Genomic DNA, 21,726 nt, shown 5'->3' with positions numbered 1-21,726 from the left:
TGGTTCGAACACATATTATTCAACACCTTTTTATTGATTGCAAGTTTGCTAGATTACTTTGACAATGGTTTGCCTAAGATTCCTCAAAAATGATGACGTGACATGGTCAGTCAGGGAGTAAACTAAAACTCGCTAACATTATGGGGGCAAAAGAATGAAATCTTAAGTCAACATTTTCCATGAGGGGGGGGGGGGGTAAACTAGAGAATCTTCACATTACAGGGTAATCCAAATTTTTGTTTTTGCAAGGGGTAAACCAAAACTCGCCTATTTTGCGGGGAGTAAAAACTTATTTACCCTAAAATACTAATGTATCTACATGTGTAAGACACAAAAGTGCATCTTCATGGTAAATTGAAAAGGAGAAAGTTTGAACAACCAACATAGAGAAATTTGGCGAAATCACATAGTTTGCTATCATGTTTCTAAGAAATTGACAATTTTAATTTGTTCTTTATTCATGTAACAATCTAAATTTATAAAATGTAGCTAAAGATTCATTACTTGACAAAAAATAATCTTCCAATTAAGAATTTTTCAATTACACTAAGACTAATTATTAGAATGACATTGAACTATATCTACATCTACAAAACAAATGTCACTATAGCTCTTTATTCATTGCCCTTGTCTTCACTTGCCCTATTAGATTCTCTTTTTCTTGTAGAAATTGTTGAAGAGATTCAATTGTATAAGGAGGTGGCATTGTGCATGGAGGTGTATCACTTGGTGACAAAACCATGGATTCAACCATGAAATTCTTCCTTGCTCCACGCAATGAACATGCCATACTTTCAGCACAAATCTCAACTGCTCCTTTTGGTATTTCTGGTTTGAATCTCAAAAGCTTTGCATAACTATTTAATAGATGAAACATGTAATCATAAACAAATTTCATCTTTAAATTATCTATTATGTAGTTGGTTCCTCCTTCTCCAATTGCTTGTGCCTGCAATTAATCAAAATGTTGTTTTCCTTAGTAAGTTTAAATATATATTAGTGAGAAAAATAGCTAATGTAATTACTAGTAATTGAGTTAATTCTTTCTTTTTTCCCCCCCTCTTTTAATCATACGAAGAAAAATTCATTTTTCAAGGATATGTTGACTTCAACTTTAAAAAAAAAAAGAGTTTAATGACACATTCCTTCAACTAGAAACATTCCTAGTAATTACTATATGTTCCTAGTACTGATTGTAAAAAAGTTTGACACATTCATTCAACTATATGTTCCTATTTAGATATTTGTTCAAAAAATTTAGAAAATAATATTCTAATGATATTTTTGTGACATTTAGCATCGTCGGTGCATAATCATTAAACTTTTTTTTTAAAAAAATATACTAATTTCATATCACAATATTTTGGATCTAGATTGCATGCAGTTGTCATGCCGTCAGATTAAATTTGACCGTCTAATCTTAATCATACGGTTAAATCTGATCTAACTGCATGTAGTTTTATCTACATCCAATCGAGATTTCAATATTTTGTAGGGTCATATGGGATTGATGTAAGAAGTGTTTTATGCTAATTAAAGACTCAAATGGGGATATTTTCTTAAATTATGTGAATCAATGTATATGCCATAAAAAAAAGTTCAATTATGTCAATATTTGGGGTACAATGTAGTCAAGTCCAATTAACTTAAGTTCTTTTTGTATGTAGGAACAAAATGCATGCTTCAATTTTCGAGCAACTAAACTATAGTATATATTTCTGCCAAAAGAAACTATAGTATACTCCATCCGTCCCTAATTATAAGCACACTTTTTAAAGATAAAATTTGTCCCTAAATGTATAAGTATTTTTCAATTCCCTAGACACATTTATTATTATTTTTCCAAACATAACCCTACTTTACATTGAAATTCGAAAAGTCAACTACAAATAATCTTTTCACCAAGAATAATTTAGTAATTGTAATACTCAAAAAGTACACATTTATTACACTACCAACTTTTCTTAATATGCGTGAAAAACCCTAATGTGAGCTTATATTAAGGGACGGAGGGAATATATTATAAAAAGAAGTGCAATAAAACTAGCATATTTTTAACATAACACAAGTTTGAACTAAGATATTGAGCTCATGTGGTTAATGAGTTTCTCTTAAGATGAATCATTCGGAATAACCCGAGTTCGATTCTTGATGAAAATAATTTTTGGCTATATTTTATTTACCTCGCGGCCGAACTCTGAATTACAAAAGCTTCATTCCCTTAAAAATCAGGTTAACCAAAAAAAAACTTAACACAAATTTGTTTTTTTTTTTAATATAGAAAATATTTAGAGGAAAATTGAGGAAGAAGATTATTACTCTATCAAGGTGAGCATTTCCCCAATCCACTGCATACTTAATCTCTTCACACATGTTTTTGAAACTTATAGGCCAATAGTGCTTCAAAGGTAGCATGCTTCTTGTAAAGAAGTCATAGTACCTAGGTTCTATGAACATAGTCATGGAGTCACATGCTATTATGTATTTTTCACTCACAGACCATGTTGCCCCTTCTGCATAAATTTTGTACCTTAACATAAAACATGTCACACAAATTTCATACTTTAGCAAATAAGTTCTAAAATATCCTATGTAACAAATTCAAAAAATGAATTAAAAAAAATTCAAAATCACACATAATACTTAAAAAAAATTAAAAATAAAATTGGCATACCTATAGGTACATTGGTTTTCCAATTTTGTGTCCTGAAATTTTTTCGATTTTTCCTCTACCCATTTCTGAAAAGAAAAAAAAAATATATTACTTTCGTCTTCGAAAAATTGATGCAATTACTCTAAAAGAAATCGAGAGGCATAAGATTACGAACTTACGATATCATATATTCGAGCATTCCAATCATGTTCTTCCGAGGCATTACACTTCAAAAGTTCTTTTCTAATATAAGATACTTCTGGATTGCCCTTCCAAAATGCATGAGGTATTCTCTCCTTCCATTTGATATTCTTGTTGCCTTCTTGTATGTTGTTTAATGTTGTTTCCCATGGTTTTATGTTGAGCTCAGACCTACCAAGAAGAAGAAAAAAAATGTAAACTTATATAAGTTTTGTTTTCCTTTTTCCTTGCATGATCATTATGTTTACATTCACAACTAATTATAAAAATCTAAAATATATTTAATAAAAATAACAGCATTTTTTCTAATTATTAGGCCACCTGACCCAAAAAAAAAGTATGAAAAATAGTGTACTCTCTCTAGTCTTTTTCATAAGAGATAATTGAGTCAATAAAAGTTAATGTATCTGATTTATAATATAAACTAGATACGTCACCTTTTGTTGACTCAATTGTCTCTTATAAAAAGATCGGAGATAGTATATTCACTCTGAGTTTATTTATAGTTTTTATTGTAACTAATGACTTGTTAATGATGCATTTAAATTCTAATTAAAGGGAATAGAAGTTTTACCAACCCCAGAAGGTCCAATCAGGAAAAACAATGTCAAATGAATTTTCATCTCCACAATAATGAAAAAGAGGTGGAGGTGACACATCTTGTGGTCCTTGAAAAAGGTTTTTGTTCACCAAAGTCTTATCACCACATTGAAACACTAACTCCAAATCAGGTATTTTTCCAGGATATAACCTTAAAAGTTGTAGAATTCCCCATATTGTAAAAACATCTCTTGTTTGAAAAGATTTTGCATATTTTTCTATATATGCTTTTCCATTCACAATCACAAGCCTAAAATGTGACATGTTTTGTCCTCTTTCAACCATTTCTCTTGTGATTCCTGTTTTCTCCCATGGTTTAAGATCTTCATGGATCCATTTGAAGTAATGTGGACATGATTGAGATGATGAATCATCATTGAGATGAAATGTTGTTGGATAGGAAGATGGACATGTTGATGTTGAGTTTGTGTTGCAACTTAGTGGGAATTTAGATTTTTCTTGTTTGTTGTTTGAGACTTCAATTGTCTTGAATATAGTATTTCTTGTTAGTATGGACTGAAAAGAAAAAGAAAAAAAAAAGAACATTGATTAGATTAACCACTCTCAAAGCATACTTAGATTAATACTAGTACAAAAAGAATCCAACTTTTCGTACCCCAGAATGTCTTAGTCACCCTTTGAAATGACCAAATTAATCCTTTCGCTTTTTAGGATGCGAGTACTTTTCGCACTTTAAGTGGCAAGTGACAATATTTTTAACTCAAACTCAGCGTCTGCGCCCCCTTTATGGAAAAAATCATGAAAAAATGTGTTCGCATCCTAGAATGTGAACTATTTTTTCATGATATTTTTCATTTAGGAGGGCGAACATCTTGTATTTGAGTAAAAAATATAGTCACTCGCTACGTAGAATGTGAACTAAAACTCAGTTCGCTACGTAGTAGACTGCGAACTCATAGTATTAAACACGGTGACTCTATAAAAGGATAGAAATTAATATTTGATTGTAGTGATTTTCATAGATACTAGACTATTAATTATATACACGCGAGACTGATACAAACAGGGAGCATAATATGCTAATTTATTGTGACAGTTATATATACACTAATTGCTAATCAATTGTGACATCATGGAAAATGCTAAACGGTGTTCCCAGGGCACTCTTTAAGCATCTTAAATAGTAAGTTTTTGTTAAAATTTTATGGAAATGTGTGAAGTCAACGCCTCGAAAATTGAAATGTTCCACTTTTTATTTTTTAAGTAAATTATTTCTTTAAATAGAATGCTTAAAGAGTGCCCCGGGAGCACTGTTTAGCAAGACCCTTATACAAAATCAAATATGAATAATATGTGCACTAATTGCAATTCAACGGTGACAACTATGCAGAATGATAATCCTTACAATTAAGATCAATTTTACTATTTGTCTTTGTATAATTTATTTCTTTATTTGGTGCATTAGTTTTACTCTCTCTCTCTCTCTCTCTCTCTATATATATATATATATAATAATCTTTCAATATTAACACAATTTAATTCATAGTATTCATGCCTTATAAGATGAAGAGGACAAAAAAATTGATTTTTTTTTGTGAACTATAGTTCGCAAGAATGTGAATTGTGGTTTTTCAATTTTTGCAATTTTCCATACTTACGACGTAGCAAGCGAACAATGGTATTTTTGTTTTGTTCTTTTCTACACTCGCTTTCTAAGTAGCCAGTGGGTAAATTGAGAATATCAGGGGGCGCGCAAGTATGTCAGGGTCACAGAAGTGGGATTCGTACAAAAATGTCAACAAAACATGTGTTTTGTTGTGGCTTTGTTTACCGGTCAATTTTGATCAGTGTCTCTAAATCGTAAGATTGCATCAAAGAAGAAAGTGATGCTATGGGGATTATTTTAGCTTCTGGCCCAAAACATGGATATGAACATGTGGATAGGTGCTTAAATGATGTATCCCTTGTGTTACAAGTTCTTACCTATGATTTTAGGAAAGTTTTATATGTTTAGAATAGTTTAATTTCTCGGGCATTTGATCCCTTTTTTTACCAAAAAAAAATGTAGGTAATATTCTTCGGTGTTGTTGGGGCCATTTTAAACTTTCGATCTCACTGCAAAGTTAAGTTTATTGGAGAGCAAGTTAATATGGTTGCCGATTTCCGTTACAATTTGAGGGGAGTATTGAATATTAGAATATCATTACGTTGACTTAACGACGATCCCCTCAAAAAGAAAGAAGGAAAGCTCGGTCGTTAAGTGAGAAATGGAAAATTCAGGCAAAGTTAGAGAGAAAGATATGAATGAAGGATAAAGTTTATAGAAACAAAAACAACCATGATTAAAGAATGCAATATCTATAACAAAAAGAAAAACACAAATATTGAAAATATAAGAGACTTACAAGGTCAATTTCCAAGATGAAAGAAGTTGCAACAAATACAATGAGGATGATGATGGAGAAGGAAAGCCATCTCGTCATTATGCTAAACACAACTCATAATTCACTCAATGAAAATTGAATATGCGAAAGGTTAGCCTTATAATTCTATAAGCTAATTTGACCAACAAAAAATAAAAGAATTCTTCAAATGGTGTACCAATTGCATGATGCACCTAATTAAAAACTAATTTTATAGGAATCTAAATATAGACACTTTTTTTTCTTCTTTGCATTATATTATCTTAACTAATCTATTATTTATATATTTAGGAGTTTCTCTCTCATGGTCTAATTCCTATGTGGCACCATTTCCTTGATCCATGTCTTATGTGGCATTCTAATATTTCTCCAATTCCTATGTGGCTAACTATGAAGGCCTTTGCAATTTCTCTACATGATGATATCATTTTACTTAGAATTTTTGGCTAATTTGGAAATTCAATCATTTTTCAATTATTGTTTATAAATCGAATTTAATGTTCTTCAATTAAATCAGGATATATTCAAATCATTTGATTCATTATATTACATATTAATTCATTAATATATTATTAGTGTCAATCACGTATTATTATTATTATTTTTGTATCAAAATTTTGTGTGAATAGTAATTATGCTCTTTATTGACAGTAATTAAGTTTTTTTATTTTGAGAAAATCCTCATTGACTTATAAAAAGAAAATTCTAATCATGATTAATATCATTTAACAGCAAAAACGTTTTAGTGCCTGGGATCAATATATAGGTATAGTTTTCACCATTATTTATCACATTTTGTTTTTCTTCCATTTTTTTTAAAAGGTATAGCACACTTTTTTTTTTCTGTTCACTTACTTATTTTCACGTTTATATTGTTCTACTCTAACCATTTTTGTACATTTTTTTTTTTGTTTCAGTTAACATTTAAAGGTACTCTCTTTCTCTATTCGTCTATTTTGTGTGAGTAGTATATTTCATTTTCACCTGCTTCATTGTTGGCTTATTTTTGTACTACTGTTTTTATACATCTCTATGACCAATAAAATACTATGAGCACTTATTTATGAATTTATTGAGCACTTATTTATGAATTTATTTTCTACGCAGATTAGACTATTTACAATGCATATGTCCTTAATATAGATAATTTTGTTTTGTTGATTGTAATTTTTTTTGTTGATTATAATTGTTTTCATTGTATATTGCAGATTCATGATCCTTGCAAATATTTGTGATCTTTGCATGTTAGAGACAAAAATTACAACTCAATATTCACGTGTACAGCCGCATCGTAACCGCACCACAACCGCATCAGACATTTTCGACGATGTTGGTTCAAATTTTCTCACAAAAAAATAAAATTTATGACCTTTAAATCATATAGTGTTTATGAATGTGTATTTTAAGCACATTCAAATTAGTGTTTATGGAATAAACTAAGACTATGCAATGATGAATAAATAATATAGTTACATAGTAGTTTCCTTTTATATAGCTTGTGAAATGTCAAAATGATTTCACGCCGCAATAGCCGCATTGCGCGTTGCAGCGACCGTAATGACCGCATTCGCAACAACCGCAACCACATCCATGACCGCAACCACAATTTAAAACCTTGACATAGACTAAAGTAAAATATTCATATTGAATGAATTGTGTCTTTTTTTTTATATCAGAAGAAATTATGTCTTTACTCTAATAACTTTTTAACAATTATATTTATTCAATTCAATATAATGACTTATTTATGCATTGACCATATTTAAACTTTCTATGAATAAGATCATCCTATTAAAATTCAAATTTCATATAATATTAGTGCAATAAAAATAGGGATTATGCTTAACTGTATTATAGTAATTATTGTAATACATTAGATGTTAATACATGTCAAAATGCATTTGAATATTCATATGTTGTATATCAATCAAATAAATCACTTGATACCAGAATTAACCCCGAATCAAATTAAACTGGCTGTGAAAACAGAAAAAGAAAGAAATAATTTAGTGCTTTTTTCTGCAATTTATAGAATTCTTTCTTTTGATGTTCAAAAAAATATGTGTAGATCCACATTATTTGTAGTGTTTACTATTATATAGTACAAAGTTTCCACATCTGTTACTTGACAAAAAAACCATGAACATGTTTATGAATAAAGAAGGCCAGAAACACTATTTTTTTTAACACTTTCAATTACTCAGCTCGCTCTTTAAGTGAGTGACACTCATGTGAGTCTCACCACTATATATAGAATATATTAAGAAAATGTTAGTAACACTCTTCTCAATTTTATTTTCTAAACAAGAGAATCATTTAAAAATATGGTCACGGGGAGGTTGATCTTCATCTGAAAAATAATATAGAATTTATTTATTCAATTTGTTATGTTCATGAGATCATTGCATTGTAGTAAAGACCACTGAAGATGGCTACAAGGGAGAAAATAACACGTCGATCGGAAACGGAGAGTGGATGAGTTTCTCTAATATTTTTTATTGGATTTAAATCATGCTTATAAATGTTTTTTTTACTATTATTTATAAATAAATGTTGTACTCTATTTTTTTACTCATTATTTTTTTATTTGTCTAATTTTTCATGTGATATTTAACAAATACACTGATAAAATAATAGAAACTCCTCGAATGACTATACTATAGAATTAATTGGAAAAATGTGGAATTGAGAAATTGATATGCTTAAAAAAAAAAATTCTTAAACTTCATACTTATTAAGTAGAGAAAAAGGTGTCATTGTCTGAAATATAAAAGGAATGAAGTAATTGACTTCATAGATTATTTTTCTAATTCATTTTATTATTCTATTAATTATGGATTACCTTAACGTGGTTTTTCTAATAAAAAAAATACATAGTGATTTGTACCAAACAAAATATTAAAATACGGGGGTATTGATAAAAAAATAACCTACATGGAGGTATTAAGCAAAAAATAACTTACAGGGGGTGAGACATACATTTGTAGATTTTATTATATAAAAAATACGATATCAATTGAAAGCAGGGAAAGTAACAATGATTTTATATATATAAAAAAAGAATTAAAAGCAATAATATCATGTATTACTTTATTTTTATTCTCCATACATCACTGTAAAATAAACAAATAAAAATAAAAACAAATAGATACATTTTTTAAAATTTGCACATTAACAAATGAGATATGCTTAAAAAAATTATATAATTTATTTTTGTGTCAAGCAAATGACAAACAATTCTATTGTTCATTACTTTTAAATAAATAATATTAAAATTAAAATTGCCCCATTTTGCTTCTCAAATGTGAAATTTTTTCACACGGGGACATGAGATAAAATACTCCTGAAGAAAACAAATGTCTAAAGGAGAGAGATGGCGATTAAGAACAAATATATTAACCGTTAGATTAGTTTTTGCATAATGACATTTTTTTTATGAAAATAAAAGAACAAATATATGAACATGTGAGTTGGGAACGGGGAGTGGAGTATCACTCTCCATTATGTCATTTCTCCTTAAAATCTCCAAAATTTGGATCTTTTATCATAATTAAATAAACTATTACATTAAATATAAAATTAATTTTACAAATAATTAAAAAATCACAATATTAAAATTTTAATAATCCATATTTTTCATGTGTGAAAAAAAATGATCTATATTTTTCACAGAACATTAACCCGGGCGATAGCACGGGTAAGTTATACTAGTAAAACATTATAATACAAATGGCCCGGCTGTTTATTCATCAAACCTTAGTCTCTTACATGTTATACCTTTGAATGTTTCAACTTTCAACTAGATATGTAATTATGTATATGATTAATTATTCGTGATTTAATAAGTTTGACTTGTTAAATATTATATAAACTTTAAATTGAATTATTTTAATTAAACGAGTCAAATATTCTATAAACTTTAGTACATGTACCATAGTAGAATATTTATTAGTGTTTTTGGGGGGATGTGTAACTTAACATATTTTGTCCTCCTATTCTCCTTTCATGCTTTTAGGACAACAACTTAACACTATACCCTTTTTCCAAGTATGTCAGTAGGCTAGTAAGTCAAGGTTGTGGTTCTAACAATTGTGTGTGAGAGAGTGATAAACAAAATTTGGACTAGTCCAAGAAAACCACAAAGCATATATATATGCATCAAAAGCTATTAAAATTAACTTAATGAAAGAAAGAGCATGATTAAGAAGATGATCAAGAGAGTAAGAATATGACTTACAAGGTCAATCCATTGGACGATAAAAGTGCTTGTACCAAATAAAAACAGGAGAATGAAGGAAAATAGAGCTGAGGTTGAAACCCATCTTTTTGTTTTGTTGTATGAATGATGTATGAAAGCTTTGACTATTAGCCATAGGATAGAGAATTCCACTTCGACCTAACTTTATGTTGATTGATGATTATTGTTAAACTAAATATATGCATCAACTACCTCAAATAATAGATCTTAATCATATTTTTATTTTATCAAGGTTCATTCAAAGCTTGCTTACGAACGATTTGTTAGAACGTGAAATGGTTGTTAATTTCAAATGCATATAGTTTAAGCATGTATAATGAATTATATAGTTTTTCATAAATTAACTAGAACTTCCGACCCGTGCACGCACGGGTCTGATTAAAACGTATTTGAAAAATTAGAGTAATATTAACTATAAATTTGGATAAATTTTCATATAACGGAAATTATGATATATTACGAAATACTTTCTTATAAACTATAATCGAAATTTTATTTGCATTTTCACCGTATTTGTCGATAATCTGAATCTTTAATCATTCTCTAGAAGTAACTCTTGAAGTTGCAACATACAACTGACCATGTGAAAACACTGGCGACGAAAGATATATCTTAACATGTTTAACATATTGTCATTACTCTTTATTTTAAATTTTGATTAAATATTAAACGTTCACATTGTGATCTTAAATTGAGTTATGATTTTCTTTGGCATAAAAGAATAGTGGCAACGAAGAAAATAAATTTAACATGTTTTGTAAAAAAAAAATTGAGTAAATATTTTTTTGTAATCGGACGTGTAAAAATTATATACACATTTCGTCATATCCCAATTTTTTTTATAATTGATTTTTTTATAATTGGTTTACGGTTAGCTTGTGTTAGCAAGCTTATAATATAAGAGATAAGGAATGTTGTCTTCAAATTTATTGAAAAACATGGTTAACATATTAGAATTCCTAACTTTTATCACGATTGAAGCACATATATACTCTAGTGGTTGAAAGACTTTATTGTAAGCAAATGTAGATTCGATTTTTATTGTAGACAAATTTGTAGTTTTTTTAATTTAAATATAAAGCCACAATAAAAAAGATACGGAAAATGAGAGGAAAAGAAAATAGGTTTAAGATTAGCTTATGTTAGCAAGCTTATAATATATAAGAGATATAACTCAAATGCAAATTTATAACGCATCTTATTTAAATTAATTTGGAACTGAATATTGCAAAAATCCAATGAAAAATTAATTAATGTAAAAACCGGGAGAAAAAATGAGAGGAAAGAAATTAATTGAATTCTATTTAAACAAAAAAAAAAGATTTGTATAAAAAGAAATTGAATGTGTATTACATAATAAAAAAATTGGAGTTGTATAAAGAAAACGGGGTTGATTTCTATTTAAACAAAATTAAACATTAATTTCATATTTATTACATGTGGATTACCAAATTATATCAGATTGATTCATGTAGCCTAGTGGCAAATTCACCAAGTAAATCTTAAAGGTCGTGGGTTCGATTTTTGTTGAGATATTTTTTAACATTTTATTGGAATTAAATTAGGGTTAAAATGAGATTGAAAATGAGCAGAAAAAAGATTAGGTTTAAGGTTAGCGTATCGGAATAAGCTTAGAATATAAGAGATTAGTGAGCTTGTAGGTGAGTATTGTCCATTATTGCTCTCAATCATAAATTAATTAGTGAGTGTTTATTTCTTTTTTTTATTAACCCTCTAGATCTCGTGGGAAGGAGTCTAATAATCCACCGTTCGACTATGAGCTAAATAAAGTCTAACCAATAAAATAATTCCCACCATAAATCGAACTCGAATTCTCTCAAATGATTTGTTATAAATGGTTCATTAATAACTTGATTTCAATGTCTTAGGGGGGTGTATTGGATTTGGATTTCATAAGACAATTTTAGCAAAAAAATTTTTTGAAGATTTTAAAAGATTTTGTGAGATTATATTGATTTTATGAGATTTTAGAAGACTTTTTTAAAAGACTTTTTACAATCAAGATTCTTAACACAAGAATTTGTGAGACTTTATAACACAGATTTTTGAGATTTCAAAATACTTTATAGACTTTTAAAATTTAATGACTCAATAAATTCGATACAAATATCTTCTAAAATAATAATGAATGAATCAATGAAAATGAATCGTTCCTTAAAAAAATCAACAATCATCAATATCAAATAAATGAATATTTTAAAAAAATATTTTTTAAAAAAAAGACAAATAAACGTTGTAAAGAAAACAGTGGTTTTTTTATGCTTCTTACCACTTTTTTATAACGTTGCAGAATCATAAAAAAAAGTCTATAAAAACAACTATGAATCATAAAAGAAAGAGGCTTGGTTGCAGAATATTTTTTTGTTGCAAAATTATGTTTCAGAATTTTTCAAAGTGGCATATATAATGATTGAAATGATGAAACATATATAGTTTGCTTGTTTATTTTGGCGGATGAATGTATACGATGAACAATTGCAAATTGGAATTGTATATGATAGTCATTCAAGAAGATGATTGAAAAGTATAGGATGTAGTAAAAGAAAGAACGGGAACTCCAGTTTTGCAAGAAGAAAAAAGTCTTTGGGTGCGTTTGATTTGCTAAAAAACAGAGGACTGGACAAGACAACTTTTGTTGTACTCTGTTTGATTTGAAATTGGTTATGGGACTGGACAAATTAGGTAACAAGGGACAGGACAAAAACAAGATTTTTTGTCCCTCACTAAACCACGGGACAACTTTTTGTCCACAGTACAACTATAAAAAATACGAAAAATACTCATTTTATTTTCGAATATAAAAATATTATCGTCCTATATCTTTCCGGTACAGGTTTGTCCTGTCCTGTATTATCTTGTTTTGTCCTGTACTGTTCTGTCCAGTCCTTGCTGTTTTACGAATCAAACGCACCCTTTGTAAGAAAAGAAAAGTCTTGAGGGTTTGAGTGAGATTGTTAGATGACAAAAGTATTTATATTTTCAACTAAAAAGTCCATTAAAATCCATCTCAAAAAAAGTCCATCAAAATCTATAGATTTTTGAATACCGATAGACATTTTAAAAGTGATAAAAAATCTCAATTGAATACTAACATATTTTATTGCCCTGAAAAAAATCGTGATTGTTTTAATTGAATACCACAAGATTTATTTAACTTTGTAAAATTCTTGATTGAATACCACAAGATTTTTTTATTATAAAAAAGTATTTTAAAATCCATTGAAATCTCAATCCAATACACCCCCTTAATTTAGTGAGTGGTTCATTTCATCCATTGTTGTTTTAAGCGGACAATTCAATTTGCAACATACACACGAAATATAAAAATCTAAATACATGAAATATAAAGTAAAGACAATCATCACTTTAGAAACCGGTTTTGTAGGGTTGATTTAAGTCCAACCCATAATTTCAGAGCCTCCTCCACGATTCGCAGGACAGCCTGCTCGCAAAAAAAACCCTTTTAAAATCAATTTTTTCTATCCTCTACTTAAATATTTGTTGCAGTTTTGGTCCAACAAAAGTAAATTCTCTCCTATGAAATATTTCTCCAGTTAAATCAAGACTCTCGCTGAAAATTAAAAACATGATGAGCCTTTTAAGACCAAAATCAAAATTAGAAGGCTTAAATATCACATTAGTCCCTTTATGTTTATGGTTTTTTAGTTTTAGTCCTTCATTAAATTTTTTGTTTTGTTTTGGTCCTTCATTTGCCACGTCAGCATGCCAAATGTCATACCGTTAGCCACATCATCATTTTTGAGAGGGGAGGGACTTAAACCAAAAGGAATTGAACATGCAAGAACTGTTTTTTTTTTTAAAACATACAGGGACTAAAACCAAAAAAATGGGAACATACAAGAACCAATGTGATATTTAAGCCTAAAAAAAATATTGTTGAAAACAATAACTTATTGCAACGACTTCAGTTGTTGACAAAAATACTTATATTTTTGCAACGACTTTATTTGTTGACAAAAATACATTTTGCAGCGACAATAGTCATCATACGACAGCGATCTTTGTTGTTGCGAAAACACTAGTTATGGCAGCGACATTGATTATCCTTGTAAAACTTTTCGCAACGGAATCTATGCCAACGACATGCAGCGATAATTTTGTTGTTGCGAAAAATACATTTTGCAGCAATTTTGTATTTTTCTCAACAACATTTGTCGCTGCCGAAAATCTTTTTTCTTGTAGTGGCCACTAGAATGTCAAATTGATATTTAACTAAATGGCTTAAATATGCAAAAGGTCCCTGCACTTACGGGTCATTTGAGTTTTAGTCCCTGCATTTTAAAATCCTTTCATTTTGCCACTGCACTTTCATTTTACTTTAAAAATGGTCGCTGAACCCATTTTTTGTTGAAGTGACACATTTTTTTATGATGTGTCAATTTTATTTACTTTTAAAAAATTACTTATTTAAGGGTATTTTGATCGATTCACTGCAACTCTAAAGTCCAGTCAACAGTGATAGATCATCAAAAATGTGTCATTTCAACAACAAAAAAAGGTCCGGGGACCATTTTTAAAGTAAAATGAAAGTGCAGTGGCAAAATGAAATGTTTTTAAAATGCAGGGACTAAAACTCAAATGACTCGTAAGTGCAGTGACCTTTTGCATATTTAACCCTAACTAAATTTATATTATTGCTTAATATGTACACCAATTATTATTACCACCAGTAGTGGAGCTAGAGGGTGGCCAGGCAGGGCCATGGCCCACCCCAAAAAATTGGAAATTACCTGGATACCCCTATACATATATAAAATTATGAGTATATGCTATATATATGTTGGACGCGATAAAATTGAAGACAATTTAAGTTGGCCAAGTGGTTAAGTGGTATGTGGGTATTAAATTGGCTTGAGTTCTAGTCATTGCAATAGCATTTGTTTTTTATTTATCTGTTTTGATGATTTTTTTAGTTTTCTGTTTTTTTCTTTAAAAAATCAATTTTACTATGTAAAAACCCACACAAATCAAGATGAAATGAAATTAAAGTAAGCCACTAAATTAATCATATTATTTTTGTAAAATTAGCTTTTCATAGTTATATATACATTATTATCTTTCTCGTTAACTTTTTGTGTGAACACAATTATTATCAATAAAAAAAATTATTCTCTTTTGATTAATATTATTAATTTTCGATTATATCATTTTTCTTTTATTATATATGTAATATAACAAAAAATATAATTTTTTGATGATCAATTTTATGAAAGTATTCATTCAAACTTAATTATTAATTCTTTTAAGTCACTTGTACACGTTAATATTATCTTAAGGTACACACTTTAATTTTTGAATGAGAAACTTTTTTTTAACGGAGCAAATTTAAGATATTTTATTTAGAGTGATCAACTTTTTACTTATCACAACTTCAATTGTTATATATATAATATAATATGCTTAAAAAAGAAATAGATAATATAATAATATAATTTTCTTATTTAATTTATATGTTATAATTTTTAGCGGCCCATCCAAAAATAAAATCCTGGCTCCGCCACTGATTACCACACGCGCACTTTCTTTTCTTTTATTAACTTTTTGTAGAGTTTTGTGATTAAAAGGGTTGTCATTATCATGACATTTTATATTTAATTTTTTTTTTTTAGCCAAAAAGGAGGAGTAGCAAAGTGCTACTACCTCAAAAATTATATATATATATATATATATAGGTAAAAGAGAACAAGGAGAGAGAACTTACAAAAAAGGAGGGGGACTAGGTCAAAACCTCCCTTAAAAGTTGATAAACCTAAAATTAGGCCTACCTGATCTATTAGCAAAATAACTGTTCCTAATAGCTTGAGGAATTTCATACCAAATGGTGAAATTTTCTATACTAAGACCAACATTAGCAAGCCCATCAGAACATTGGTTCCCCTCTCTATATATATGAGATACAACAAAATTCATGTTTCTAAGAAGCTTGGAGCAATTAAACCATCTGTTACTTAAAGACCAAGGCACTAAATCATGAGATTTGAAAGCAAGTACTACTAAAGAAGAATCTGACTCTAGCCAAAGATTATGCCAATTATGATTAGCAGCAATTCAATTGTTCTCATAGCTCCACAAAGCTCTGCTATGAAGGCTGAATTTGGGCCAATATTTTCTGCAAAGTCACAAAGAAACTCAGAGTTACAATTTCTAAAAATACCTCCACAAGATGCTGTGATGTTATTTGCAGCTTCATCAGTGTTGCACTTTACCCATTGGCCAAAAGGAGGATGCCAAATGACCTCTTTAATAACCGGAGCCTTTGGGGGATGGATTGACCATTGAATTTCTTTAGAATTATGAAGTCCGTGATGGAAGAATAAGAGCAACAGATGGTTTTATTTCCATCCAAAAAGACATTGGATTGAATCCAATTCACTGCAGCTTTCCAATGCGTAGGTTTGTTATTTAATCTAGCATTATTCCTAGCAAACCATATATCACTCATAATATTAATCACAGCAGATTTGATGGCAACTTTGCATTGGGGTGTCCAAGAGCTATCACGAAACTTCCAAATATCCTCTAAAGATTGAAAATGAAGTGCCTTGCCAAGAATAGAAGCTAACCATCTCCAAAGATTAACCGCAAAATTGCATTCAAAGAATAGATGGAAAGTAGATTCAGAACAAATATGACAAAGAGAGCAGATAGAAGGAAGGCTACAACCTCTCTCCATGAGTTTATCATCGGTAGGGATCTTGTCTTGCATCAGTCTCCAAACTAGCAAGGACTTTGAGGGTGGCACTTCTTTGCACCAGATGGTTTTGGCTCATGCTTTGACAGGAAAATGCAGTCTCTTAAAATCATAAGCATCTTTCATGGTAAGAACACCTGAAGAAGCATTGTTCCAGCAAAGTTGATCTTCCAATGGTTCAACGGGAAGAATGACCTTCTGAACAATGTTTTTAAGAGTAGGAAATAGCAATTCCAAATGAAAGGGAATATTCCATTTTTGATCAAGTATTATGTCACTGACTTTAGAAGGGAGCCAGACTAAGACATTTTGATTAACATTCAAGGTTTGAGCTAGAGGACCTCCACACCAAGAATCAAGCCAAAGATTGATATTTTGTCATGTGCCAACTTTCCAACTAGAATTGTTCATAACAGTTGAAAAATTTGTTTTTACACTACTCCATATTGAAGAAAAAACATGATGATTGATGACATTACCATTTCTTAGAACCCTTTTCTTCAGGATAATGGCCCAATCTTCCTTTGAAAGCAAAAGATCCCAGCATAATTTAAGATTAGCAGCTTCATTTAATCTAAGCAAAGATCTCAAGCCTAAACCACCTTCACCAAGAGGAGTACAAACTTTTTTCCATGCCACCGTCACTAACTTTTTTTTATTGATATCCCCACTCCATATAAAATTCCTTGACCAAGTCTCAATATTTTTAAGGAGCTGAATAGGCCAAGCATAAGCAAAAATACTATACACCATCATACTCTGAATGACTGACCTGACTAGTTGAGCTCTTCCTGCAATGGATAGAAGGGAAGCTTTCCAAGCTGAAAGCTTTGTCTTGATTTTGTCCGCAATGTGATAAAAATAACTGGCTTTTGGCCTACCTTTAAAGATTGGAACACCCAAATAATTAAAAGGCAAGGACCCAACCTTGAAACCGATCAAGTTCACAATATTGTCTAGTCTAGGTTGAGAAACACCATCAGAAAAAATAGTTGACTTAGCTGCATTGGTAAGTTGTCCCGAGCAATTAGCATACCTAGTGAATAAGCTTTTGAGTGCAATGATGCCAAACAATTTACCTCTACAAAACACCATAATATCATCAGCATACAGGTAGTGAGATGGAACAAAAGTATGCCTTGAAACTTTGATAAGATCTAACTTGCCATCCTCAACTAATTTTGCAATTCCCCTACTTAAAACTTCCTCAACTATACAAAAAAGGAGAGGAACACTTGAAATAACCATGATGTGATCCATTAACTGAAATAGAGAGGGTAGCAGAATTTAAAATCACTTTAATCCAGTTGCAGAAAACATGACTAAAGCCAAATTTTTCCAAAACTAAAAGTAGAAAATCCCAGTTGAGTGTATCAAAAGCTTTAGAAATATCAATCTTCATAGCAATGTTGCCACCAAAAGATTTTTTTTGCAAGAGATTTATGGCTTCTGAGGCTAAACAGATGCAGTCCTTAATGTTTCTCCCTTGAATAAATCCTCTTTGCTCTCTAGAAATGATTGAAGGCATGATTTGGGCTAATCTATCTGCTAAGACTTTTGGAATTATTTTGAACTTGAAATTGGCTAAGGTAGTGGGTCTGTATTGATCAATAGAATCTGCATTGGAAGACTTGGGAATAAGAATAAGAGTGTTGGAGTTGTAATTTTGCAAAATCCATCCTGATATGAAGAACTGCATGACTGCATCTATGACATCATTTTGGATGATATCCCAGTAAGTTTGATAAAAGTAAGCTCCAAATCCATCAGGACCTGGTGCTCCATCTTTATTTAGACCAAAAACTGCACTTTTTATTTCTTCTTTAGATGGTAACATTGTTAGCAAATTGTTGACATTGTTACTAACTAAAGTAAGAATGACTTCGTCCACAAGCAATTGTTCCTGCAATGAAGAGTTAGTGCAAAACAAGTTTTTGAAATGATTCACCACATGATCAGCAATTTGAATTGGTTCAGTGAGAACATCATTATTGTGCTCAAGAGAGGAGATGATTTTGGTTGTGTTTTTAATCTTGGCTTGCCTCAGGAAGTATGATGTATTTAATTCGTCTATGGTAAGTTAATAGTAAATCCAAAATTTCACATTTGTGCTAAGGAGACTTGTTTCTTAATATATCTGATTTTGGCTTGTTCAAAAAAAAAAAGTTAATCCAAAATTTATTCAAAATCGTGTATGTGTGTATATATATATATATATATATATATATATATATATATATATATATATAGGGGAGGGATCAAATTACACCGGTGTAACATTTGAGTAATGTTACACCGCTCAATAACGCTTTAACGAATACAAATTTTACAAAATTCACCGTTGGATTGAAAGCTTATATCGTATAGATCATCTATGTTGAATTGTATAAAAATCTAAAATCGTTTAATATGTTTTTGAGATAGATCAAGATTAACGGTATTCAATAAAAACGCATAAACCATTAATCTTCATCGGTCTCAATAACATATCAAACGATTTTAGATTTTTGTAAAATTCAACATGGATGATCTATACGATATAAGCTTTTAATCCAACGGTGGATTTTGTAAAATTTGTATTCGTTAAAGCGTTATTGAGCGGTGTAACATTACTCAAATGTTACACCGGTGTAATTTGATCCCTCCCCATATATATATATATATATATATATATATATATATATATATATATATATATATATATATATATATATATATATATATATATATATATATAGGGGGCTGCTAACTTAGACCCAGTTGGGTCTAAGTTAGCAAGGTGCACCTTTTCAGTTGGACCAAAATACCCATTCTTTTTAATTAATTAACCAAATTACCATCAATGGACGCGGATCCAGTGTCGCGCACGTACCACAGGACCATGGTTACAGGCCGTTGATTTCCATCAGACAGCCAAGCTCTGATCTCATCAAGACTGTCTGATCAATCAGACAGCCCAGATCATCCGAATCCATCAGATTCCAGCGCGTGCACCACACTGGATTACACCCTGGAGAGAGAAGAATCTACTTTTTAAAAGCAGGACACGTGTCGCTGTCTGATTGGCTGGGCGTAATTTTTTTCCATTTAATACTTTGAACTCAATTATTTCGTTGTAAATTAATTTTTTATTTTTTATTTTTATACCAAAATTCATAATTTTTTTTCTGTACAAATAGAGACTTGGTTCGTTTGATTTGGACACAGAAAAAAAAACCCAATTTTTCACTACCTTAATCTCATTTTTCACTACCTTACATCAACTCACTGAAACCATTCTACCAGGAAAATGGTTTCAGAGTACAAATCTCTGAAACCATTCTACCAGCTAAATGGTTTCAGAAGCAAATAACTAAGAATCAACTTACTGAAACCATTCTACCAGCAAAATGGTTTCAGAAGCAAACACAATTAATAAATTACTCTCTGAAACCATTCTACCAGTAAAATAGTTTCAGAGTACAACTATGTGCAACCATTCTACAAGCTAAATGGTTTCAGAAGCAAATAACTAATAATCAACTTACTGAAACCATTCTACCAGCAAAATGGTTTCAGATTACAACTCTCTGAAACCATTGTACCAGATAAATGGTTTCAGAAGCAAACACAATTAATAAATTACTCATTGAAACCATTCTACCAGTAAAATGGTTTCAGAATACAACTATGTGCAACCATTCTACCAGTAAAATGGTTTCAGAAGCAAACATTAGTTTTTAATTACCGTTTTATCTCATTTAATTAACTAAAAATAGTTTCAGGTCTCCAAAAATTTCATAAAATATACCAAAAGTTCCAGAATATTATCTACTATTTTCCTGGTATAATGGTTTCAGTGAGTTGGTTGAGTGGTGCGTGTTAAATTACAACACACAAGTAACGTATTTAGTAGACAAAAAATGAGATTAAGGTAGTGAAAAATTGCATTTTTTTTTCGGTGTCCAAATCAAACGAACCAAGTCTCTATTTGTAGAAAAAAAAAATTATGAATTTTGGTATAAAAATAAAAAAATAAAAAATTAATTTACAACGAAATAATTGAGTTCAAAGTATTAAATGAACAAAAATCACGTCCAGCCAACCATTGTGTGACACGTGTCCTACTTTTAAAAAGCAAATTTTTCTCTCTCCAGGTGTAATCAAGTGTGGCGCACGCGCTGGAATCTGATGGATCAGGATGATCTGGGCTGTCGGATTGATCAGACAGTCTTGATGAGATCAGATCTTGGCTGTCTGATGGAAATCAACGGTCTGTAACCATGGTCCTTCGGTACGCGCGCGACACTGGATCCGCGTCTATTAATGGGTATTTTGGTTAATTAATTAAAAAGAATGGGTATTTTGGTCCAATTGAAAAGGTGCACCTTGCTAACTTAGACCTAACTAGGGTCTAAGTTAGAAAACCCCTATATATATATATATGGGGGCTGCTAACTTAGACCCAGTTGGGTCTAAGTTAGCAAGGTGCACCTTTTGAGTTGGACAAAAATACCCATTTTTTTAATTTTTGAAAGAATAGAGCAACAAGGGCATTTCTGTAATTTTCTGCAATTTTACACGCGCCCCCCACTTCTTTTTCCCCCCCCAGGACACGTGGCAGCTCCTGATTGCACAAAATCCAAGCGCGTGCATCACACGCGCCGACAGACGCGCGTGGTTGCAGCCCTAACGCGAAGAGAGAAACTTTTAAAAAAGGAAAGGCCACGTGTCAGCATATGATTGGCTGCGTTAATTTTTTTCCATTTTATACTTTAAACTCGATTATTTCGTCGTAAATTAATTTTTTATTTTTTATTTTTTATACCAAAATTCATAATTTTTTTTTCTCTACAAATAGAGACTTGGTTCGTTTGATTTGGACACCGAAAAAAAAAACGCAATTTTTCACTACTTT

General features: G+C 30.4%; 1 protein-coding gene and 1 long non-coding RNA gene across 2 annotated transcripts; one reads left to right on the top strand and one right to left on the bottom strand.

Annotated features, from left to right (window-relative positions):
- Positions 1 to 526: 526 nt before the first annotated feature.
- Positions 527 to 6,034, bottom strand: LOC123898277 (O-glucosyltransferase rumi homolog). Its single transcript, XM_045949193.1, has 6 exons — positions 5,821 to 6,034; positions 3,429 to 3,970; positions 2,833 to 3,025; positions 2,675 to 2,739; positions 2,320 to 2,530; positions 527 to 949 (listed from the first exon to the last, which is right to left on the bottom strand). The coding sequence occupies exons 1-6, from the start codon at positions 5,896 to 5,898 to the stop codon at positions 605 to 607; spliced, it is 1,434 nt and encodes a 477-aa protein (XP_045805149.1). The 5' UTR covers positions 5,899 to 6,034; the 3' UTR covers positions 527 to 604.
- A 719-nt stretch (positions 6,035 to 6,753) lies between these two features.
- LOC123898278 lies at positions 6,754 to 7,328 on the top strand. Its single transcript, XR_006805290.1, has 2 exons — positions 6,754 to 6,798; positions 7,047 to 7,328. It is a non-coding gene; the product is annotated as an uncharacterized LOC123898278 (long non-coding RNA).
- Positions 7,329 to 21,726: the final 14,398 nt, after the last annotated feature.

This window comes from Trifolium pratense, linkage group LG7 (genome assembly GCF_020283565.1).
Source record: "Trifolium pratense cultivar HEN17-A07 linkage group LG7, ARS_RC_1.1, whole genome shotgun sequence".
NCBI classification, from domain to species: Eukaryota; Viridiplantae; Streptophyta; class Magnoliopsida; order Fabales; family Fabaceae; genus Trifolium; species Trifolium pratense.
The sequence above is the reverse complement of the archived record's forward strand: the minus strand, read 5'-3'. Positions and strand labels throughout refer to the sequence as shown.